The 25,692-nt window shown below is 40.9% G+C and overlaps 3 protein-coding genes across 6 annotated transcripts in view; 2 read left to right on the top strand and 1 right to left on the bottom strand.

Moving 5' to 3' along the window:
* Window positions 1-3,205, bottom strand: part of akap9 (A kinase (PRKA) anchor protein 9) — a 70,692-nt gene extending 67,487 nt beyond the window's left edge. For all 4 annotated transcript variants that reach the window (XM_078290132.1, XM_078290135.1, XM_078290133.1 and 1 more), the window contains exon 1: window positions 2,987-3,205. In XM_078290132.1, the coding sequence (XP_078146258.1) occupies window positions 2,987-3,034 (48 nt within the window). In that variant the 5' untranslated portion in view covers window positions 3,035-3,205. The remainder of the gene's footprint in view (window positions 1-2,986) is intronic.
* Window positions 3,206-6,721: 3,516 nt separating this feature from the next.
* On the top strand, window positions 6,722-8,900 carry mterf1 (mitochondrial transcription termination factor 1). Its single transcript, XM_071920062.1, has 2 exons — window positions 6,722-6,819; window positions 7,326-8,900. Exon 2 carries the CDS (start codon window positions 7,365-7,367, stop codon window positions 8,523-8,525), a length of 1,161 nt encoding a protein of 386 aa, XP_071776163.1. The 5' UTR covers window positions 6,722-6,819; window positions 7,326-7,364; the 3' UTR covers window positions 8,526-8,900.
* A 513-nt stretch (window positions 8,901-9,413) lies between these two features.
* On the top strand, window positions 9,414-19,390 carry dus3l (dihydrouridine synthase 3-like (S. cerevisiae)). The gene is made up of 16 exons (XM_071920059.2): window positions 9,414-9,695; window positions 10,317-10,387; window positions 10,858-11,128; window positions 11,224-11,575; window positions 12,646-12,725; window positions 13,350-13,439; window positions 13,737-13,778; window positions 14,062-14,214; window positions 14,341-14,457; window positions 15,080-15,145; window positions 15,491-15,601; window positions 16,317-16,413; window positions 17,209-17,284; window positions 18,256-18,444; window positions 18,870-18,998; window positions 19,108-19,390. The coding sequence occupies exons 2-16, from the start codon at window positions 10,332-10,334 to the stop codon at window positions 19,178-19,180; spliced, it is 1,902 nt and encodes a 633-aa protein (XP_071776160.2). The 5' UTR covers window positions 9,414-9,695; window positions 10,317-10,331; the 3' UTR covers window positions 19,181-19,390.
* Window positions 19,391-25,692: the final 6,302 nt, after the last annotated feature.

Raw genomic sequence — 25,692 nt, 5'->3', positions numbered from 1 at the left:
CTTGTGTTTTGTGTCTTGTGTCTTGTGTTTTGCAGTTTAGCGATGGTGCGGACTGTGATTTTCACTTTCTCCCACACAGCAGGGTAGATACGGTTGAGAGAATAAAACAATGCAATTTTACACAGGTGATAGAGCAGACCCATATAACACTAGGTTGTAGCCAATTAAAACTGGACAACTGTTGGCCTATCACATTCAATTAATCACTTGGCGATCCCTTCTCAAGCAGTATAGCACTTCATTACAGAGGGTTGAAAATATTTAAGTCAAGATGATAAAGATTGTAGCCTAAAAGTAACACTCTACAGTGTCCATTTAAGTCCATTACTTATACTTATACTTATAAATGCATAAGCCATAGTGGTCACTAGGCTGTCCACTATGCAGCGCTGTGCAGGGTATAACCATGATTAACACTGTCTCCTAAAGGATTAACCATAGGCCTAAGCCAAGTAGATCAAGTTGTGCTTTTGCTGTCCTCAAAGTGTCTTCTACTGTCTATCACTGACACTGACCTTTTTGGAAAGCCTAAGAAAACCTACATGCAATTCCCTGTGCCTAGACTAATAATGAGCTGCTTTTGATAGATAATATCTACACAGTTTGGCAAATCTTTCAACTTTAACTTTTTGCAAAAAATGTACTATTATAATACGACCTGTCAGGCTGTAATGTATTGCAAACAATAATAAGGCATCTTCTTATCAAGTACCAGAATGATTAACTGTCACGAGCACAAAGAGAAACACCCTTGAAGAATTATAGAAGTTTGGAAAGAAAAAAACAGGAACTTGTGCTTCAGAGATTCGAAGCCATAATGCCTCACCCTGCTAAAGGAGACCGAGCTTTGCATGGGCGCACATCCACCATGTTATCATGATGGCGGAAAACTCTGTTGGCCTGGTCATGTTACTCACATACTTTCAATAAGTGATGAGTGGACACATCAGAAGAGCAGAGGAAAAAAAGATCAGTAACTACTAGGAAAAATATACGTGAAAAATATACATTTTATGGAGACCCAAGCCTGTAGCAGAGAGTTAAAGAAGCAAAATAGCCCACAACTCAGTCATAATTGACGGCGCCCCCTCAGATAGAGCATCTATATAATTCTTCAAATGGTAAAATGTAAAGCTTAACATGGTGCTGCTCTGCTCAGAAGATTTATTTGGTTTATTTGAGTTGACGGAGGCCTTCTTGAAGCATCTGTAGAATCTGGGTTTGGATAGTGTGGAGGGCAGACTAGCTACAAGCATCAAAAGGGGCAGAAGAAAATACTGTTCAAGCCATAATAAGTCATCAAATCGTAGTGTGAGCTTCTTTTTCCAGTGTCTTCACACCATGTTCATCAGTACAGTAGTGGGTGCTTTTCAAGGACAGCATATGAAAAGATGATAGTCAAGGCCGTATCCACCAGACAACTGGAGAATCGTCCCAAAGTCTTGCACTACCAACTCCATAATGTTGGTATAATGCACACTTCACTCCAAAACAAAGTACAGACTTGTACCCTCTGTCACTGTACCTTCTTTTCTCACAGTGTACACAGAGAAAAGTGAAAGCAACATTATATCTGCAGCTAATGGCCTGGAACGACAGATCATGTCCTGGATATTCCTGCTCAGCATTATTAATGTCTTCTATGCAGTGAATTGTCTTGGCATGTTTCTCCACTGTAAGTGGGGATTGACATGATGACGTGGTACAGTGTAGATTACAGTTTTAAATTCCTCCTGCAAAGCAGAGGAGCCTTTCATTGACCCAAATGCCAAAGCCATAACCAAGGAGATGGCCATGCTCACAGTCCCTCCCGCTGTGCAAATCCAAAATCCAAAGCACCAGTTCCAGTATGAACCCATGAGTATCCACCATACACACAAAAATAAATGTATTGGAAGTTTCTCTGCATTTTGGAAAGTTTGGGGTTTTATCATCCCAATTCTGCTTAATTCAATTCCCTTTGATTCTCAATACCAACTCCTATGATAGTTTTTGTAAGAAAAAATGTTTCTAGAACAACACAGCTGGTTGTGACTTTTGTATTTAGATAAGGGCTAACAATCTAGGTTTAATTCCACAACCAGTAGGTTATTGCCTACCTAAAAAGGTTTTGATACAATGCCTCCCTCCTTGTGTATATGCTTGTGGCAAAGATTCAATGCAAGTCTGTGACAGTGACAGCCCTTTAGAACAATGATCTTACAAGGTCCCTTACAAGACCAACCCTACGAAACAATTGTGTCTACAAGGCTTAGATAGACCACTCTGCACATGTATGTGCACACATGAAACAATGCTAACTTCCATGACAAAATTATTACATTCTATGAACATCCATCTAGGTGCACCGGTGGAAAATACCAGCATACTTCAGTCCAGCATGTCTATGCATTTGTCTTGATGGCCTGCAGCAACGTGACATTCGTTGTTTTACATCAGTTGGGTGTGGGGGGTCGTCATGACCTAATTGTTCAGGCTGGTTGATAAAGCCAGTGTAGCAGTAGTTTGCCTGAAAAAGGCCAGCCAGTCAGTGGCATGTGGGACAGTCAGTGTTTGCTAAAGCTAGTGGGGACATGTCTTGAAAATCCTGTCACACAAGATTGTCAGCCTGACTTCAGGTGGCGTTCATAAGCCTTTGATAACGATGCGGGGGCATAACTAACTGGATAAACTGGCTTGCGTGCACTCCTGGACACCAATTCCAAAAACAACACTGGAGTAACGTTAGGCACACTGCATGACAAAGGAGTCTGTGGCTAGCAGTAGCTGTTAGCTAACCCCGGCAGCCCAGCCCCGGCCGGCTGTCAGAGCAGGGCGCATGTTTTCAGGACTGACAGCTGAGTGGGGATATGGGAGGGGTGTCTGAAACAGCTGACAAACCCAACCATCAGACAGTAAGTTGTCGACAACATGAAGTTAGTTTCTACACCCAGGATATTAACGTTAGATATATGAGTTTTGCTAAGACAGAAACTGACAACCTTACCTTTGCTTTGCCGGCCTCGAGCTTCTTTTGCCTCTCCTCGTCTTCCATCACCGTTGTCCCTGTGGCTAGAACAAGAGGGAAATTGCTTCATGCGAAATATCAAAGAAAAATCCTAAAAAGCTAACGGTAAAATATCTCTCGTCCAGTTCTTTGCGAAAGACTTCCATTTGCATTATTAGGAGCTGTCTCCTTGCTGGAACAGTCTCAACTCCGCCGCCATGTTTTCCACGTAAACATGAGACCGAGTGTGATGACGTCGCATAGGTGTCTTTCCAGCCACGCCCCCTTCGACTCGTGCTGCCTTCAAGCGCTGTCAGAAATATCGAAATTACAAGAGCAGCTGAGATGAACGAGCCAATATAATTACGGCTGGGAAAGACGGATATTTATAGGCAAAACTCATGATACGTCCCTAAAACGACACAACTCGGCAACTAGACTATCGCAGAAATTAAAATAAATTAATCTGTATTAAGAATAATATATGGCTAATAATATTCATGTGCAGTCTGAATTCTGCTTACACTGCTCAAAACTTCTGCTCAGTTGCCATGGTAATGGGAGGAGAGGTTGCCAGGGCTGTCCCAGTTGAGAGATCTATTTTTTTTTTATCAATACATATTTTAATTAGTTGTGCTTTCTCCTAATGAATGCTTCGGTTATCTCACATTTAAGAGCATGGCAATTGATTGGGCTATTCTGAACACATAGCCAAACAATCATGGAATTTACTTCCTGGAGAGGAAACAAGTGAGTTTCCTTGGCTGAAGGAGACTGAGCTAATGGGACAGTAGGCAAGATGGAGAGACAAGCATCAGTTTCCAGGACAGGAAGAGGAGGAGGTGATGGAGAAGAGGATGGCTGACAGATATTTAGCTTACGTAGAGACGAGGCTACAGACAGTATATAACTGATCTTAGTCTACCAATATTTTATACATAATTAGGACATAACATGAAGACAATGCATTGTCACTTTCATAGGCTACAATCCAATTACCTTGTGGCTTATTATGGTTCATTATAAAATAGCAAAGATAGCCTGCTGGACAAGGTACCAAAATGTGAATGTTTCTAAAGAGCTCAGACGGTTAATTTCAAACATACCAGCGGCAGCAGGAGACGGGGGTCTGTGTCTTCGGCTGACAGGAGCTGTACAGCTTATGGTCTGGCAGATCTTGAATTCCACCCATCTTCTTTTGGACATCCTTACCAATTTGATCCCACCTGTGAACACTTACTGTTTGTGCAGCAGTGTCAGCAGGAACTACTGACTCTCTGAAAGTTTCGGCATCTAAATTATTGATGCACCACAGGAGTATACTATGTCAGACTTGCAGGTACCCAAGCAACTCTACCACTAGTCTAGACCACAACAAATGGTTCAGGACACATTTCCACATATCTAAACACAACAGCTGTCATATTCATGCAGTGACAAGAACACATAAATTATCAATTTGGCGAGTTTTTGGAGGAATCTAGAAACACTGAAATGAAAATGGAATCAGACAAGCAAAAAGAAACAGCTGACAGCAAGAGAAATGGTGGATTAGCTATGACTATAGAGTAAAAAGGGATAGAATTAGTGGAAAAAGAAAGAAGGCAGTTTCAGAACCAAATGTCCTGCTGTCAGCAACAGTTTGAATGACTGCTGCAGGAGGAGAGGCAGCTCAGAAATCAGTAGAGGAAATCTTCAGAAAGTGAGAAAGAAGACAAGCACTATGAGTAACCTTGAAGAATCATTTGACAGCACGAGGGGGGGAAAAGGAAAAAATGAGCAAGGATGTCTTACAGGGTTAACTTCAAATCACTGCCAGTCTGAAAACTTCAAAGCAGGAGCAAGAAAGTCACCTCAGAAGTGCACACATGGATAGGGAAAAAACAGAAATAGTATATCCACCAGATATCCTACCCACTAAAGAGGCAAAACACCAAATGATTTTAGCCCACCAAACATAGAAAGAGGTGCAAACTGCAATAAGGCATGCAAGAGCGTTGTCAGGCCTAATGGAGTCTCCCACCACACAGATAAAGGGACCTACTACTCACCTAAAGGCACACAGCATTAACTCAGTGTCGTCTTCTAGTATTAGCCGAAGAAAATTACTGACAAATGACATTTGGTTGACCAGCCTGAAACATTTAAAATACTGCAATGAATCAAGAAAATAGTATGGAAAGGGACGCAACTTCATTGCTCTTTGCACAGGTGTTACATTATGCCAGAATGCTCTGCTTTCTGAACAGCGAGGGAAGCTGCAATAAGGTGATGTAAAGTGGTAAGAATGAAAGTGATGTAACACTTATGCCCTTGTCTGTATATCCACAGGCAGGAACGCTGTCTCGTTAGCATAGGATCAAATCCAATCAAAGCCTTCTTTGCTGTGTCTTCCACTTTGCCCCTCTCATCATTATTACTTTCTGAGCACAGAGGACAGTGTTAATCTCCTGCTGAAAATGACTGAAAGCGGCAGCACAGGCCATAAGAGTTGCTCACCAGCACATCATTATGCAAATGCAGGCAGGAGTGCTTTGGGTATATCTGAGAACAAAATGGAATTGGGCATGTTAATAAAAAATAAAGCGTGTCCTGTTGATGACCGGGACAAAAAGCAATATTGAGATTCTGTTTAGCCCAGACGTTGGAGGAAGCTGTTTTGACTAAGCAGCACGCTCACTTCAATCTTAGAGATTGCGGAGTGAAAATCCATTTGAATAATGAAGATATCACTGTGCTGTATTGAAATATTCATGAGTGGTGGGGATCATTAGCAAAGAGAATAGGTCAGTAGATTTTCGGTGCCAAGCTTGCGAGCCACTCCACATGTTAAAGTGGACTGCTGAATGAGATACAAGAGAGTCAGCTGGTAAAGGAGTTACTAAGAGGTCTGGCATGAATAAACTATGAATGCATTTCACAGCTCACAGTCCAAAACAAGACAATATTTGTGTGTCCCTGACATTGTATGATTTGATGTGGCCAGGTATAATAGATTTATGTATGGATTGAAAATTCCATTGTATTCTGAGGGATTATGCGAGTTGTTGTTTGTTGTTGTATATGTTTTGTTTACATGTATACATGTTGTATATGACAGGAATAGCAATCATTCTACATGTACTCCACTCCTCACAGTGCTTGCTGGTTTTTACAGAGACAATGAGATTATAGTGAGCAGGAAAGTTAATGGATTCATGTTGCACCTTTTTTTTTTTTTTATTGAAGAACTTGTAGATGTAATTAAAAAGGCAATCATGTACCATATAATTAGTTAAACATCAATTATGCCTGCTGAGCACTAAAATCAGTAAATTGTGTAATAATAAAAAAATAACATGCACAAATACATACAAAATACAAAACAATAGGCTACAGAAAAAGGGAAAATCAGATGTGAGTCATATGTACATTATCCAAAGTTACAATCTTCAAGGATGGATGTTGCATCTTATTTTTAACTGTTTATCATTATAGCCTTACATGCTGCAGTCTCAATGCCTGTAGCTGCCTAATGATCTCATGACTGTATCCTGTGACCTCTCCAGACTATTTGTGGGACTCGCGTATCCCCTAAATATCAGCCCTGTAGTGCCATCTAGTGGTTAAAGGTGAATTGAGGCTTTCTTTTTTTAAACTCCACAACAATAGATGGCGCTAAATAAAAAATATTCGCCGTGTCAGTCTTCTCAGAGGACGTCCTCCTTTTATCTCGCGAGAGTTTGCCCGTGTCCCGTTTCGGTTTCCACTGAAGTCTGCAAGGGATATACGTATATGGATCTCTTTGGGCAATAGTTTTTAAATCTCCTCAGCTGAGAGACCAAATTTATGTGGTAAGCGCTTTGGTTTTGTTTAATTACTACAATTACTAATAACTACTATATTAAGGCTTCAAACGTTGATAATATACATAGTAAAAGGAGCTATATATGTTAAATTTCTAGCTATCAGTTAACGTTAACTTAGAGCGCTAACGGTAACGTACACCTAACTTTACATTAACGTTAACTTAAATTGTAGACGGTTCTGTGACTCTATGGCACAAGCTAAACAAAACAGATATTTTATGAGTTCTCACATTAACTAAGGGTCATAAATGATGAAAGTGAAAGACAGATTTTGATTATATCCTCGCGTTGGACCGGACAGCAGTTTAACATTAGTCTTTCTCTGTTGGTATCACAGACATTTAGCCCACTGTGTTGTGTAGCTAACATGCTATTAACAGTTTATAGCCAAGTGTGATGTCATCCTCATTATCATGATTTCCCAGTTCTGCTTCTTTGACTAGACTTCTCTGTTTTTATTCAGCTGCTCAGTGTTTATTTTCTCACTTTAGGTCCACTGACATGTTACAGTAAAGGCCTTCTCATTGAAAATGGCAGCAGTACCTGGAGTCCGGGCTCTCCTGAAACTCCATCGATCAGTGGCATTGCAATGCAGCTTTGCCCTCCTTCCTGTACAGCTAACACCCACCTGCCTTCCCAGGAGGCTTTGCACCATCACTCTAAAAAGCAATGAGCCAAAGCTGGTGGAGCGCCTAGAGAATGAATCTCTGCTGGAGAACCTCAATCTCATGGGGGTGGATGTGAAGATGGCACGGCAGCGCCAGCCTGGGGTGTTTCGTAAGGTCATCACAAATGAGCGTGGCCTCGCTCAGTTCCTGCAGAGCAAAGGTGCCAGCCACAAAGTGATCGCCAGCATCATATCTCGCTTTCCCCGCGCCATCACCCGCACCGCCGACCACCTGGAGCAGCGCTGGCAGCTGTGGAGAAGCATCTTCAAGACTGACGCAGAAATCGTGAGCATCCTGGATCGCTCGCCTGAGTCTTTCTTCCGCTCCAGCGACAACGAGAACCTGGAAAAGAACATTGTGTTTCTGACCTCGCTGGGGCTCAACGCCAAAGACCTCCACCGGCTGCTGACCACAGCGCCGCGCACCTTCTCCAACAGCTTGGAGCTCAACAGGCAGATGGTGGAGTTTCTGAAAGACATCTGCGCGGAGCTTGGCGGAAAGGATCCGGAGCAGTTTGCCAAAGCCATCATATCCAGAAACCTCTACATCCTCATCCGGAGCACTAAGAGAGTCAAGAAAAACATTGACGACCTGAAAACCTCTCTGAAGCTGAGCGATTGTGAACTGCTAGCTCTTGTGCAAGGCGCCGGGGCAGAAATCCTGGACCTGTCCAATGAGTGTCTGAAAAAGAATTTCAAAAGCCTCCAGCAGAAGATGGTTTCGCTTGGTTGTCGGAGATCTGACATCAAAAAACTGGTACTCTCCTATCCAATGGTGCTGTACATTGGGCCGGACAGGCTGAGCACTAAACTGGATTGTCTCCTAAAGGGGGGAATAACAATGAAGCAGATACTGGAGAAGCCCAAAGTGCTGGATTACAGCACACAGAATATCACAGGGCGACTGGAAGAGCTGCAGAGGGTGGGATACGACTTTCAAGAGAGTGGCATCAACATCCTGGACACCAGTCGAAAGCGGTTTGATGCAAAGATGGAAAAACTTGCTGTCTCACCAGATGAGTGAATGTATCATGTTGGACTGTGTAGGATGTTACTTCGCTTTTAACTCAATTTGAGAATAATTGAGTTGTTCAACAGAGATTTTATAATGTAACTAAATACAAATAAAAAATATGATTTCTTAAATCTGTTCTATAAGATTTCAATATATTTTTTGATTTAATGATGGAAATGTTTCTTTTTTTTCTAATAAGATTTACATTTGCTTAAAAAAGTAGCTTACCCTCAATATACACATTCATTGCACTGAGAAATTATTTCAAAATGCATGGTTTGGGGTTTCTTTTTTCTGGTCAAAGATCTATACAGAATACCCCACATACTGGAAAGGAAGTTCTTGACATCCATATTAAGATGTAATGTAATCAATAAAAAATGGCCACACTTTGCATGATCTCCAGTATTTAATAAATTCATAACACCCAAACAAAAGCATAACATTTACATGGTACATTCATAAACAGAGATTATGTCATTAAGTCAGCTGTCATTAGGTTTTCATGCAATATGAGATTTCTGATATCGCAGTGCGATGGTGTCATTTTTTTTTAGCAAAAACTCAATCAGAAATTGAGTCAATATAAGCAGGCTTGGAAGTTTATTATAATAATATTAGATACAGGGACTTTGCCATACCGTACAATATTGTATAGGGAGTTCCAGTATATTGGATAAATTACTTTATTTCTGTTCCCAATTACTTGTTCCAGACAGCACTCCTGTGCCTGGTTATCCTAATCTGGCGGAATTTTTGGTGAAATGTCCTGATTTGAATCTTATTTTTCCCGTGTTATAAAGTATAAACAGTAGGGACACGACAATTAAAACAAAGCGGAACCAATGTTTGGTGAACATTATACCACGGACCCTTCCACACAGTTACACAAGCATTTCCTCACGCCGTGGGATTTTTGCACGTTAAGGTGTCAGTCACGAGTGTATTGATACTCTACCGTATTGTTTTTCTTCTAACTTTTTACGAGATCGTTTTAAAAGTGTTGAAGTCGATGCGTTAACGTTAGCTGCCCGGCGGTTTGCTACACTTCATAGCCTTGTAACGTTAGCTGTTAGCTTGTTTGCAAGAGGAGTTTCAGTTCCCCGGTCATGGGTAGTTTCACTCTCTGACTGAGCAAAGTATGTCACTTGGTTAACCTTAGCTACCTTCAAATAACAGGTAATGAACTTGGTTAGCATGAATAGTTCAACTTAATCAGACAGCTTGGGCCGAACCATTTACTTGTATTGTTTACAAAAAAATGTCTAGTTAATTATCTTTATGGACCACAGTTAAATCCCACAGGATGATCTTGTACAGTACTTTTAGTAGGGTTTCTTCAACATATATCATTTTACCAAAGCTAGACGCCAATTATACTTTTCATCTGAATGCCTTTTTTCATGTCTGTAAAAGTGTGAGAGCTTACTACTCGGACAGAGCATGTCACCTGTGTTTGTGTTTCCTCATTCATTCTTCCTCTTAAATAAGTTTGACTCCTTCATGGATCGTTTTGCAGCGAGCTTACAGCTGTAGCAGAGACTTGTTCAAGAACACAGATCATGGCGTTATGGGATTGGCTTGTAAAATATGCCTTGTGTTGAGTTGGACCTTTGGTTAAAGCTAACTGTGTTGCTGATGTGACATGCATGGCTGTGTGGTTCCCTCCTAGTAGCATAGCGACAGTATATTATTGTATATGACTTGCTGTAGCTCAAGTTTAAGAGGAAAGTAGTGGCTTTCCTATTTAGCAACATAGTTCCATCTAAAATAACAGACTAATATATTGTTACATTTCAGAAGGAGGACTGGAAGATGGAGAAAGTGTCACAAGGACCCGCTGCAAAGGGCACAGCTTCCATTAAAACTGAGTGAGTAGCTGTTATGCCATTCTGGAAACGGTTTGAAAGTGTTGCAAATATGTTACATCTCAGAATTTCTGTTACTTCAGTTGAGCGACAAATCAGGATGAACCTTCACTGTGTGAGAAGCAGTGTTAAGTTTTCCAGCTGAAGGTCCAATGGGGATAGTGCAACAAGAGTATCAGTGACATTTTTGTTTCTCACTTCCCAATTCCCAACGTGAGACGCTGCCTGAACACACCTCAACACTTAACTGGCTCATGCTCCCTGGCTCTTTGGCTGGCCAAAGTCTGGCATCAGATGTTATTGTGGTATTGCAATGAAAATGATCACCTTAACCAATGTTAGGCATACAGTTACAGAGTCATACCAGCTGCATATAAATTGCAACACATTAATTAAAACTCAGGTAGGCAGTGTTAGCTTAATGCACACTTGTATCTTTGATCAAGTGAAACAATTCTTCTTATGCTTTACAGATTCCTAACATCCAAAGAAAAATTCCATGAGTTCCTAGACTCTGAATGCCAGGACCCTAAAGGAGGAAAGGCTGGTGATAATGAGACGCCTAAGGAGACAACAGAGACATCTGTGGAGGAACCTGAAGCAAAAAAGCTCAAACTGGAGCCTGAGGAAAAGAACAATGTGTGGAAACCAGACGGCAAACGAGTGCGAGGACAGAACAAGTCAAGGCCGCGCATGAAACCTAACACCTATGACGACAAACGACTGTGTCCCTCAGTCAGTCAGGTATGGAGCCCAAACTAGTCGTTCAGCAGTGCGGCATATGCTTTGTTCCCTTTGTAAACTCATTGTGTGTTCTCCTGACCTTTTCACCCATTCAGGACAATAAGGAATGCCCCTATGGGGAAAAATGCAAATTTTACCACGACGTCGCAGAGTACATGGCCACCAAGCCCGCTGACGTGGGCGACAGCTGCTACCTCTACGACACATATGGGAAGTGTTACTACGGTCTGTGCTGCCGCTTCGCCAAGGCGCACACTTCCCCTGACCTCAAGAACATGGTGAACGCAGATCTGGTTAAGTCCTACGAGGGCCGGACTCTGGTGAGGAACAACTTGAGTAAAGACCTCCAGAACCGTCTGAGGAAGCGCTCAGTCCCCTTCAAGAAGTCGGCTGAGTACCTCAAAACTATCGGCAATAACAACGAGCAGAGAGAGCGGCAAGGAAACGGTAAGAAGACAAAATCCCCCTGCAGAAAGTTTCATCTTGGGTAACCAGGAAACAGATCTCATTTTAGAGGCTGATATGTATTGATACATTTATTGAGGATGGTAGTTGCAACTTCGCCACGGTGTGTGTTTTGCATGTGACAGGTTACTTCAGAAAAAGGATATAAGCAGTGTACTTTTGAAAACATTCATACATACACACTGTTCTATGACGTAACACATTTATTCATCTTATAGTTTAGGCAACAACGCAAATTGAAAATTACAATGTAAGTAAATTTGCATCCTCTCTGCACAACTCCATAGCATAGCTTTAAATCAAAAATATCGGAAAACCCTAAAATGCATCAGGTCGTTGGGGCAGGAGCGTTGGAAGCTGGGAAAAAAACACTGACATAGATATTCTGGACAGGATAAAATGAATAGACATACTCTGGTAGGAAATATTATCACTGGGCCTCTCATGAGTATTCAGATGCCCTTAAAGGGGGGCAAAAGAGAAATATACATTAGCAGTTGTCAGTCTCTCCAAGTATAATCAGTATAATAAAAAAAGTATAATGACTCTGCTGCTGCCTTCTTAACCACAAATCAGTCTTACCCATTTCTAAGACTGATAATATGCCTGTGAAGTTGTTTGAAATTATGACCAACACAACTGCAGCAGTCAGAAGTGAATAGGAAGTGGCTCCATGTTGCTTAGCCTCAGAGTTAATCAACTCCCTCTCAAGCTAGTGAGATCTTCTTTCATCTAATCAGCTCACCTAATTTTAGTAGGGCAATGTGCAGTCCATGCTGTGTCATTTGAACAGATGCTCGTGTAGAATGACAAGCTGTATGGATCTGCACCATTGGTTAAGGGCTAAATAGTAATTGGCTATTGTTTCAGATTGAAATATGCTTCATGTTTAGTTTCCAAATATCCCTTTTGTTGCTTTTAATGATGAACACGAAACTCAGACTGCGGCATGTTCAGAGGCAATCTTATTTAATTGAGGTGTCATTGCTCAGAATTTGATGTTTGAATTGATTTGAATTTGATATTACAATCCAGTACTTTGACACACCCAGGGAATGCTTGTGCAGCTGAAATACCCAATCAGAGTCCTGCAGGAGAGGAGCTACATGCGTCCACTGCAGCAGAAACACAGGTACCGCATGCTGCTCATAACATAACCAAGTGCAGTCCCAAAATGTTTCCCCCTCTCTCTCTCTCTGTCTCTCTCTCTCTTGATATGGGGGAGAATGTAGCAGTTTAATGTTGCTTTACTTACTTAAATATACATACATGGAAGAACACAACTTTAGAGTTTTTCCAAATTATTGCAGCTAAATTTGACTTGCGTATGAGCACACATAAAAATTAAAAATTGTATAACTGGGGTGCCTGTTATTCTGCTACTGCCACCAAAATACACCATAAGAAAGCAAGCAGAGCAAATGCAATTTAAAAGTTGACCTACTTCCAGTATTGAAAGGTGGATACCACAACTGCATTAAATAATAAATAAATAGGTGGGGATGATGAATGAAATGGTCAACAAAATCTGGAATCATGCAACTGAAGTGTTTTAATGATCTGAAAATGGCTTCTGTTCATCATTTTTATTGTTTTGATACTTGCATTCCTCAGCATTAAATAACATGGGAGTTCCTATTTTCCCAGTCCACTTTTGGTTCTACTTTCAAAATGGCAACCAGCTGATGAAGGTCTATACAGTATATATTGCATGGTTGTAACCTTTGTGATTGGTTTGCTTTTTGACAAACTGCAGGTCAGTCCAGAGAAACAGACTCCGGTGAAGACTGTTGGCCCACTGACTGATGCGGATGTCATCAAGTTGCGAACCTGTGAGAAGAAGCAGGTATATCTCACCCACCGCTCTTTCCATTAACATCCTTGCTAAGTTTCTAGTTTGGCTTAGATAAATGGCACAAGGACTACTTGCATCAAATCCTGTTACTTGCTAAATACGTGTCCAAATTAACTCAAGCCAACCGTTTTGGATATCCAGTTCCTTATAATCAGCCAACTGGCAGATGGATAATGTTAAATTGTCTCAGGCAGGAAATGTCTTGGGGAGATATTTTCTTGACTTAAATGATTGCATTTGTAGTGTATCTTTATGGGTAATGAGTACATTTGTTTCTCTGTTTTCAAGGTGGACTTTCACGACAAGCTCTACCTCGCTCCTCTAACCACAGTAAGTACCAGAAAACTGAAATGAGTTCTGAAGTTATTTGTACATGTGTTACTGATCTTCTTATAAACACTTACAGTACATCCTGCCAAACAGCGGTTGGGTTCAGCTAATCAGATTCCCATTCACTCTAGACAAGAATTTATTTAGAATTCAACTTTGAATTGAAATGGTTGAAAGAAAGCAGTAAGAATTTCTAAGAATACGTTTCTGTTCAAAGCTGACCCATAAATGAGGTGTTGGGTTGAAATTCATGTCATTAAATGATTCCCTCGGTGTTCCTCAGTGTGGGAATCTGCCTTTCCGGCGTGTGTGCAAGCGCCTCGGGGCTGACATCACCTGTGGAGAGATGGCCATGTGCACTAACCTGCTGCAGGGACAGCAGTCTGAGTGGGCGCTCCTCAAGAGGCATGAAAGTGAAGATCTTTTTGGCGTTCAGGTATGATCCTCATAGGGATTGTCTCAAACTATCTGAAACTCTTCATGGTTGTTAAATAATTAGCAAAGGACTGTGTTCACTTCACTGTTGTAAAAGTTGGGTTATAAATCTGAAATGTGTGTCCAGGTGGAAGGCTGTTTCCCTGACACAATGACCAGGTGTGCAGAGCTCATCAACAGCAACATTGACGTTGACTTTGTGGACATCAACTCCGGATGTCCCATTGACCTCGTCTACAAGAAGGTAAAACTCTGATTGCTTGCAACATAACTGAGAGCTTTGTGGGTGCTGTTGTGTGTTTTACTCTAACCTTTATTTAACCAGGTAGTCCCACTGAGATTAAGAATCTTTTTCTGGGGCGACTTGGTCAGGAAAGCAGCATCAAGACTAACTAGGGATGTGGATTTCTACTTAGACCAATTAAATATGAATCTACATTCATACATACAGTAAAAAGTATCACTCACCAAGTACATGTGTGTTCAGTGTACAAAAGCTGAGAATAATTATCACAGTCTACAGAAAACTACAATGACTGGTTTACACGAGTTTGAATGCATGAACACTTTGAAATTGTTGCTTTGAGCTGTCGAGTAATTCCAGTGAATATTCCTACTTCACCGGGAGGAGGGTTAGTCACAGTAGAGTGTGAGATGGAGGGAGAAAGAAAGATGCAAAAGACAGAACCACTGAACGAGAAATCAAATTTCATGATTTAAACTGTGGAGTCAGGTTTCCCTGGTTAAAAGACGTTGATGTGATTTGTTATTAGGAAGAGGCAGTAAATATTAAATATTCCCTTAGCTGATGATGGAGCTGATTTTGAATGGTCAGCTCATGGTCTTTGTTTTCTTTCCCTCTTCAGGGCGGAGGCTGCGGGCTGATGACGCGCAGCAAGAAGTTTGAACAGATCGTCAGGGGAATGAACTATGTAAGTCTTCCCTTTTCTCACTCGGACAACTGTAGTTTTATCGTGACTTTTAAAAAAGAATGACAGCAGTCTGAATGTCTTATGGTGCTGAGAACACCAGTCACATACAGGTGAATTTTAGCTTTGGCTATTTAGGAAGAATTATCACAAGTAATAATTCAAAACAAAGTGGCTTTATAGTGGTTTTATATAATTTTCCTTGTCTTTACCATCAATAAGTGTCTATACATTTAACAAGTGTTGAAACCAGTGTTAAAAAGTGAAGTATAGTTCAGTAGTTTTTCATTGTCTCTAGTTTTTACACCAAACTCAAAGCTGGATGAGAACAGGTTTTTCTGCCCTAAGGTCCTGGATGTCCCTTTGACAGTCAAGATCCGCACTGGTGTTCAGGAGAAATGCAACGTAGCACACAAACTCATCCCAGAGATGAAGAAATGGGGCGTGTCCATGATCACAGTAAGTCTCTCAGGAGTAGAAGACCAAAGAACTTGTGTTTGAGTTTGAATTGATGTAAAAGGAGAGATGAGTTCTAGTAATCTGAGAGATATCTATCTACTTTGTATCTGAAAGATCTAATCACACAGATCAAAACACAGTCATGGCTCCTGCAAGTTTGGAAAAGTATGGAAGTCAGATTTGATCATTTCCAGGCACAAAAAGTCTGGAAAACTATAGAGGATTGTTGTTCAATCCCAGTACTCATGACTACTTTTATGTAGTTGAAAGACCCACTATCATTTCACATACTGTGATATTTGTTGTTTTGAACATTATCTTAAGCTGCAGAGTGGAGCACAAATCAGATTAAATACTGACTAAAATCTTCACATCCACTGAAGAAATAAGTTCTGGGAAAAGAGTGACATTTTTAAATGGAAAATGTGGAAGGAACCTGGACTTTGCTCTGTTTAGCTAAAATGATTTGTACCCATCGTACAGTTTGCAAGGTTCTCGTAATTATATCCACACTTTTGTCACCTTAATTTTCTTTTTTTGTTACTATGTTTCTTTAGTAAGATATTTTTTCTAAGCACCTTGTTTTTTTTATATCACCCACACAATCTGTATTTTCTCTCCTCTTTCTGTGTTTTTTAATTTTTATGTCTGCAAATAAGCCAGACTATAGAGGCAGCTCTACAGTGTCCACACTGACACTGTTGTTTTCTTACAGTTGCATGGCCGATCCAGGGAGCAGCGCTACACTAAGTCAGCTGACTGGGATTATATCAACACCTGTTCCCAACTGGCTAGCCCCATCCCACTTTTTGGTATGTGGATGTGTAAAGATTGTAACTGTGTAGGGTGTGGAGGAGGGCAAAGGCTTCCCAAGGAGGCAAAACAAAAAAACTAGAACTAGAAAATCAACCACTTCTAATGCAAAAAGAACACTATTTATTCAACTTGGCAATCACAAACATGAAAATTTGTACATAGGCAGTGGAACGGTAAATATGGCTTTACAACACAGATACACTATAGACAACACATTTCACTGCTGCCTGAGGAATAGTGCTTACACTCAAAATGTTTGGCCAAAGGTGTCCATGTATTGTAAAGCCACATTTACTGTTCCACCGAGTATTTACTATACCATATAATTTTCATCTTTGTGACCGTTGGCTTGAATAGGGTTCTTATTGCAATAGAAGTGATTTCCCCTCTTTTTATTCTTGCTGATGCTTAAATTAACCATCATCCATTGTTATTGGTACTGTGTGTGAAATGCACAAAGACCTCAACTGCTGTGTACATGTTCAAGTGTAAGCCTAAGGGTGCATTGTCAGTTTAGTGTCTGTGAGTAAAGGTCTGAACATTATTTACAGTGGATGTGGACGGGGTCTGGAACGCCAGAATCGACTGTTGAGCTTTCTGGGGGTAACATGGGACAAATTCAAGGAAATGTCTTTATTGGAGGGTGCCTACTTGATAACACCAATGACATGCCCATTGCCCAATCTCACCCACCTCCCTTTCCTTTATCAATCCGAGCAAGGAAAAACATATGCGATATTTACTTCAGATCCTGTGTGTTGGTAAATGAGGTGCTTTTCTGATTGTCCCAGGGAATGGAGACATTTTGTCCTATGAAGATGCCATGAAGGCTAGAGAGACCGGAGTTTCTGGTATCATGATTGCAAGGTTGGTGTCTATCTCTTAAGTGATTTTGTTTGACTTATGTTTTTTTTTTGCAGTGAACTGAATATACATGGGGTAGACAAAATAACAGACAAACCTAATGACAAAATGAATATCAAGTACCTAATGAGGAGGAGGGCCACCCTTTTCGTTCAGGACAGCGTCAATTTTCTTTATAATGCTGTCATACAAGTCCTGAACTGTGTGTAGTGGATATTGGACTATTCTTCAAGAAAGAAAGCTTCTAGTTCTTTGGCAGGTGGAAATCTACATTGCACTTCGCAGTGAGCTTTGACTTGCAACCACCTTTCCTCTTTGCCAATGCAGTTTGTCTGTGTTTTATATTATCATGATTTTCAAGACCTTTCCCCTTGCCACATTAAATAATTTTGCAGTTTTTCCCACGTCAATAATTCTGTCCGTTTAACGACAGATCAGTGTAGCTGCAGCTAGTGGAATTCAACACACCCACCGTGGGCCTGTGCAGGATCTGTACTTGTTATGACTGATGCGTCTTAAACTTGGGCACGACTATTTAGCCTCTTGGAACTAGGCAGTTCCCTCGTGTTGCTTTGAAAACTTGCATATAAAAGTGGTTATTCTCAGACTCCTGTTAATCCTGACATACTGCTAATTGGCATTCAACTTCATATGACTCGGCTGTATAGATGCCTTTGTAAATGTGATTTAGTTGTTTCAAAGTCCTTTTTCATGTGATGTTTCTGTTATTTTGTCCACCTCCTGTACATTCACCATGGCTTTTAGTTTTATAATGCAGTGTGTCATCAGCAGTATGATTCTTGTATTTTTTACACAGAGTTTGATAATAAATCTGCATATCATGTTAGCCACGTTAACAAACCCAGTAATTTATATCATGAACTTGTAAAATTCACCAAAAATTGCAGGGAAATTAAATTCAGGTTTGCATGTCTGACTTTTATTGTGGTTGCACTGCTTGGTCCTCTCTCTAGAGGAGCTCTCATCAAGCCCTGGATCTTCACTGAAATAAAGGAGAGGAGGGACTGGGACATCTCGTCCAGTGAGCGACTGGACGTCCTCAGGGATTTCACCAACTATGGCCTGGAGCACTGGGGCTCGGACACCCGAGGCCTGGAGAAGACCCGCAACTTCCTGCTGGAGTGGCTCTCCTTCATGTGCAGGTCAGTTACAAGCAACAATCATGCACTGCAAAATGTTGTATTTCTTGTAGCACTGAGCCTGTGACTGCTTTATGCCAAATGTACGAGACACGTTTGTGTTTCACTCTGAAGTTTCATTTTGTCACTTCCTGTGGGCGGAGAAGTGTCCATAGTTCTACCCAACACCAGAATTTAATTTGGGCAAACACAGTGAAGCTGCAGTCTCAATTAGGGGGGATGGGATGCTCTTCTCTGCTTCAGCTCTGCTTTGTAATTTAGGTTGATAAGACTGGTGCCTTTTTAAATAAAAAGATCTTTCGTAGTGTAGCTTTAACCTCTGAACGTAAACTACTTAATCGGGTTAGGAAATCTACTGGTGGATTGGAGAGAAATCTAACACTCTCTGTCTCTCTCACTCTCCCTCTCTGTCTCTCTCCCTCTCTCAGATATATCCCAGTAGGCCTGTTGGAACGAGTGCCTCAGAAGATCAATGAGCGCCCTCCGTACTACATGGGCAGGAACTATCTGGAGTCACTGATGGCCAGTCAACACGTCGGGGACTGGGTCAAGATTAGGTGAGGAGCAGACCATTAAAATACAACTAATGTTGGGTGCTAAAAAGAAAACTGCATGTATGTTATGATAATAACCTTTTATTGTGCTTTACTATTTTCCTCTTTCCAGTGAAATGCTGCTCGGACCTGTTCCCAAGAATTTCAACTTTTTGCCCAAACATAAAGCCAATGCCTACAAGTGACATTCTCTTTCACTGACCAGTAAAACTACATTTAAGTTTAAGTTTTTTTGTTGAATCTGGACAATAGGTTTAAATGTGGATAAAGAAAACATATGACATTGTGAGTGATAAAGGCTATTGAATAGGCTATTCTTTGAGCTATACTGCAGTAGTAGTATACATGGATGTATGTATACTTGAAATATATGCAATAAAGTCTTTTGCCACTAAGAGTTTTCCAAGTTTTTTTCTTTTCTTTTTTTAACTGGTTAAAGGTTAAGGCGGTTTTACATTAAGGGGTAGAGTAATTATTTAAAATTACTGTTAATTATTGAGCAACTGCATAACTGACATCTAAGAAATAACCAGCGATGGTCTATGAAATATCTCCAAATTTTGTTTACTATTGACCATTAGTGTTTATCTTGGAAGGGAAAAGAGAGCTAATCAAGATGATAGTAACATTTTAAATTGAATTACTTTTTCAGCTGATAAATAAATACAGATGTGTGTACCCACTGTTCCTTGTTTTGTTGACCTATAAAATAATTACTCTTTAATAATTAATTACGTTTTAATAATTGCGTTTTTTGTCTTAGATTGGCGCAAAGTGCTCTGTCCTATCCAAGTGAGACAGAAATGTTTATGTATGAGCATAATATTCAAAAAAAGCAAAATCATCTTTTGCCAGTAGCTACATGATGAATGGAGGACATTAGAATGCATTACCTTATCCCCCAATCCCCATGAAATATGTGAGGTTTTTGTGTCTAAACAGTGAGGTCTAAACAGTGTGGTTTTTGTGTCTAATGTTATATGGACAAATGGGAAAGTTATGGTGGGGTCTTACAGTTGCAAAAAGATTATTTTCCATCAGCAAGGAGACTATTCTACAATCTGTATAAACCCATACATGAAAAATCACGGTTTAGGGCATTAATTCATAATGTTACTGCTTAATGTAAATGCAGATGTATAGAAGTAGGTTCAGGCCCTTCCTTGAGTTGTGATTGACTCTCGTTTGTTAGAAATGTTTGGTTTTGACGCTGTAATGAAGGTCTGTTGACTCCCAGACTGTAGTTGCTGTCCGTGGTGCCGATGAGATGATCTGACTAGCAATGATAGAAACTATATTAGGCTACAGATATAAATGCTGCTGGTGCTGCTAAAATTGTTTTGTCCTTTTACAAAATGTTTTTGGATTCTTTATGATGAAGTAAAAAGCTGTAGCTTTAAATTTCCAAGAAGTTGCCACTTCTGGAGGTGTTTGGGCATGTCAAGCTATTCTGTATTGACTAAATGTGTGACAATGAAAATCCACCAGAGGTGGCACCACACCTCCAAAAATTTGATGTAGACAATCATGCTATTGAAAACAGGCATCATGTCCCTGTGAGTCCTAGATTCTTCCTCTGTAACTTCAGGGTTAAAAGGTTACTTGGTGGCCAAGGACAGACAACTCTGACATCACATGTCCATTGCGTTAAAGGAATAGTTCACCCAAAAATTAAAATTCGGTCATTATCTACTCATTCTCATGCCAGTACAAACTCGAGTGTTTTTTCTTCATACAACTTACCTGGAGTTCTCCAGGCTCGCTGCTGGAGGAGCTTTCTTCCAAACAATTGTAGTGAATGGGGAGCAGGACGTTGTGCTTCAAAAAGGGCAACAAATGTCCATAAAATTAGGCAGAGCCGCTCTGGTCGGAGGCAGCGCTGTCGCTAGTGGGGTGAAAGGTGGTGACGATTCTAGGGGCCCACAGCTGGAGAGGGCCCACAACAATTCCAGCAGGATTTATGAATTAATGTATTCTATAGATCCTGCAAAGGCATTTGATACTTCAGAATAACAAATAATAAACCCACAATTATGCAATCTGTGATGGAAGTAGTTTTAATTTTCCAATCCATGACCCCCTCCCCCTCCAAAAAAATGGTTCGATCCGCTGCTGCGTGTTTTGAAACTGAAAGCAGGCAGAAGTGAAGTCGGGGTCGGGACTATGAGAAGCCGCCTAGGCCAAAATTGAATACTTCACTTGCACATATACATATACCGGTACTAAGCACTTGCACATACATGCATACTCTCATGCATATACATACATATATACATGCATATACAAACATACAGGCATGCACATACATACATACATACACATGTAAGTATCTATGTATATGAGTGTGAGTATGTATATATGTGTGCATAAGTATGTATGTATGTGTGTGGTTGAGTATGTATATATGTGTGTGCATAAGTATGTATGTATGTGTGTGGTTGAGTATGTATATATGTGTGTGCAGCACCATAGCTCCTGCATAACATCGCTAGCTTGTATATGATCATGTGGAAAATGAAGGTTAGAGATAGTAAGGGCAAGATGTTAAAAGTTTTAAGGAAGGCTACAAACATTTATGTGCAAAAATTATAAACTGTGATTGTGATATATATCCACTAAATAATAATCTTATTTCAATTATTAATTGCATTTTTGCTCAGTTGTGTGGGTGATGCATAACCTTTGCCCATAGCTGTACATTCCCTCTCTCTTCCTTTTATGTTCCTCTGTGACTTTCTTTCTCCCCTCCCTCTCTCTTTTTCTTCTCTTCCTCTTTTTCTCACTTCCCTCACTATCTCCTTTTCCCACAGCGCAGCCGAGGGCATCACGCGGCACATTCAGGTCAGGCAGTCAGTCAGTCAGTCACTCATTCAGTCAGGTAACACTTAGTGAGTCGTCGCTTCGTGAGATGGCCTCTAGAGGGCGTCTCTGACTCTGACTAAGAGATGGCCCCGAGTCTATTGACAGAGGAAACAAATCTAGGCTATATCCAGGGGGTCATTGGGCCGGAACGCACCGGTACACCGTTCCGGGAGTGACTTTCACGACGTAACGCGGGTTCCGGTTCTGAAAAAATAAATACAGAGCAGTACCGGTGGTTGTACCCGTTTTAGGAGCTTAAACTACTGGCTCGGCAAGTTTTCCGGCTGGGCGGTGTTTGGACCTTCGGGCCAATCACAGTGAAAACTCCACTCAACCGGGATGCCGCGCCACATTAAACAAACGCACAATCAAATGACAAGCACAGAAGGTTTACTCTGAGCCGCGGAGCTGACAGGTTGTGTTGTGAAAATGTCGAGACAGAAGAAACTAGACATTCTTTCCTATTTTCAACCCAATGTGAGTACAATGTGTTCAAGTGAATTTAGGCGAAGCTAGGCTGCTGTATTTCTGCCTCTCCCACCATGTTGACGTTGCAAAACAGCCCAATGGACAGAAATCTATCGGTCAATAATTCTGTCCAGCTAGTGGAATTCAACACAGGCACCGTGGGCCTGTATAGGATCTGTTCTCCTCCTTCCCTCGCCAAGTCTCTTCCTCTTTTTCTCATTTCCCAGTCCACTGAGTTATATATAGGAAAACCAAACAAATCAGGCCATGACATGGTTATTATTTTAACATCAAATACCCAAAAGTAAATAGGTAGCACATACACAGATCGTCAGGACAAAGTTCACTAATCTCAATTTTACCAATTTATTTTGGCCATGTCAAAAAACATGCTAATGTTTCAGCCTGTGTGTGTGTGTGTGTATGTGAGAGAGAGAGAGAGAGAGAGCACCACAGCTAGCATAATTATATGGGATGACCTGAGTGTCCATGCATGTAGGACATACCTTTCTCTCCCCCAGACTCTCTCTCTCTCTCTCTCTCTCAGCCCATCTACCCTGCATCCTCACATTGTTCTTCTAGACAAACACCTCTATCTATACCTCTCTCACTATCCCACTTCATCCCTTTCTCTATCCCTCCTTCATTATTCCAGACATGACCTCCGGTTTGGTGATAGCAAGCCGACACGAGACAGAGTGTCTCCTGATCGACCCTGATTTTACACTTCAACATCCGACATTCCTTCATGCAACGACTTCTTCTACAGGAATCTCCGAGTTATACCTTGACACCAAAATGAACCAGTGGAAGGGTTATGCCACACAGCAAGGAGCTTGACCGTGCCCATCATTCTCTTGGCCCCAAACCAAGGCTAAACCACGAGCCTCCGTTGTGTGTTTCCATCATTGTCAGTAGAAGGAGAGACAACATGAGCTCAAGTTGGAACAGTTTTTTTTCCCTCCCCCCACCTCCCAACTATTGGCACATAAACTTAAGTGTAAAACTGCATCCCAGCATATCTCACAAATTAGAAATGTCTCTGGTGAGTTAACAGTTATCCCCGTGGAGATAAATTACACCTTGAAAACATTCTGCTCTGGTTTATATTCTTCTGAATCTCCCTTGGAAATTACAGATATGTTAAAATTCTTAAATCTAAAATTTCCACAAAATCACACCCAGGAAAAAGAAATAGAGAAACCGGTGCAGCTAAAGGACATAGTAGTAAATTCTGTTTAATTGTAGAAAAAAAATTCAGACAAACTGGTCCCTCTTCTTCCAGAGATGTTTAATGACTCTCTGGTCGGTTGACCTCGCCACAATCACTTACTGAAGCATCCATCACCCTTTTACTTAAACCAGGGAAAGACATTATCGTGCAAATGTCTGGTTACAAAATATTTGCTACTTGCTCAGCATATTAAATTGCAAAATACAAGTGAAGGAACAGAGCCAAAGCAAAAGTCATACCCACAATGTCAAAAAGAGAAAAACAAGCCCATAGTACTTCACCATTGACACATGCTGACACACAGCCTTCCTACAACCACACATTTCATAACACTGAGAGGTTGCTCAAGTTCTTTGGTAAATTTGCATTTTTGCTTGAAAGGGAGGTTTACTTGCTGGCACTCACTCTTTCATGATGTGTATCTATATCTATATAGATATGATCTATATAGATATAGATATATACATATCTATCTAGCACGCACACACACACACACACACACATACACATGCACACTGGGGGTCATACGATTGAAGCAAGACCCCCTGTTGAGAAAAAGTCAAACGGAGCTTCCTCTAGCTTTGGAAATAAGTACCAAACATTGATAATACACAAACGCATACACACACACACACACACACACACACACACACTGGTGATCACCCAAGACAATTTCCCGCAGAGCTACACATCCTTCCTACAGAGTCAGAGGAGAGGAAGTGAGACTTTTCTTAGATCTGATCCTGCCTGCAACCTGTTTTCTCCTGCCTCACCTTCTCTCTCTCTCCTTTCTTAAAGATTATTATTTTTAAAATTTGGGGTTTCAAGTGTTTAGGTCATGGGCTGGATTCCAGGTGTCGTTGCTATGATGAGCTTGATGACGACAACGACGATGGTGACAGAGTTTGATGCCCCGCACCAGATCCAGACGTTGCACCCAAGCGTTCTTATTCTGTTTATTCTGTGTTTTGTTTCTGCTTCATTTTGTTATCAACATTTAATCTTTGTTTGCCCACCCACTTGCACTCCCGACGGTCCTGGTAGGGGGATTCCTCTGTGTGAAGCCTTTCCCAAGGGTAAAAACTTCCCTGCAAGGGATCCCCCTACCAGAACCGTCAGGCGTGCAAGTGGGTGCTGCACGTGGGTGGGCAAACAAAGATGAAGTCTTCTGATGCGGTTTTTAAAGATTTAAAAATCTTTCACAAAAATCTGAAGGTCTCACAGAGCTGGACAAGGTTAAACATGGAGATTATGGAGACTGCCATGATATTATACAGAACATGGCCAAAAATATACACCATACAGACACACGCACACGAAATTCCTAACGTATGTAAATATGTAAATTTTAATTTCTGTATTTTACTTATGTTTACAATTTTCCAAACAAAATGTTGGATATTGGTTCTTACGGATGTCATAGCCAAACCAATTGATGATCTTTCATTCTGAATAACACTTGAGAAGTTATTTAATGATTTCATTTTTAGAGTTATCTTTCATTTTTAGAGTTATCTGACTCAGTAATCCTGCCTGTTGGATTACTCAGACTGGAACAACTTGGAAAAGTGACGAGTCAAATGCCAGTTCGCCCCGGTTGTTCCGACGGCCCTGATATCCACAGTCCGTGTGAAACATAATTTTGCGGTGGCTGCATTATAAACCATCTGCACTCAGTTGATTAGAAAATTATGACATTCAATCTTAATTCAAATATCTGGCTTGTTGCAGTTGAACACTGTCAGTTTTGCTGGCAGGCACAGGCAGGGGTGGTCTTAACATTAGGGAAAGGTAGGCGACTGCCTGGGGCCCCAGCAGCCTGAGGGCCCCACAAAAGACAAGAATAGAACTAATGTAAACTTATTTTTAATCAATTTAAAAGAAATGTACTTATTATAGTACATTATAGTATATAGAGTCATGGCCACCCACCCTACTCAGTCAGGCTACAGTGGGCTAAACAACTTCTAGTCATATTTAGCCTTACATCTTTTAGTAATGCACATATAAATAACTTTCTGGACATAGATACTGTATCATGCAGTGAATGTTTACCTTTGTACATGAACATCAAAGAAGTGATTTTTCTACATTCCTCTCCCTCTGCCCGCTCTTTGGTTAGCATAAAATATT

This window comes from Centroberyx gerrardi, chromosome 19 (genome assembly GCF_048128805.1).
Source record: "Centroberyx gerrardi isolate f3 chromosome 19, fCenGer3.hap1.cur.20231027, whole genome shotgun sequence".
NCBI classification, from domain to species: Eukaryota; Metazoa; Chordata; class Actinopteri; order Beryciformes; family Berycidae; genus Centroberyx; species Centroberyx gerrardi.
Note: the sequence above shows the minus strand (reverse complement) of the source record. Positions and strands in the feature narration are given on the sequence as shown.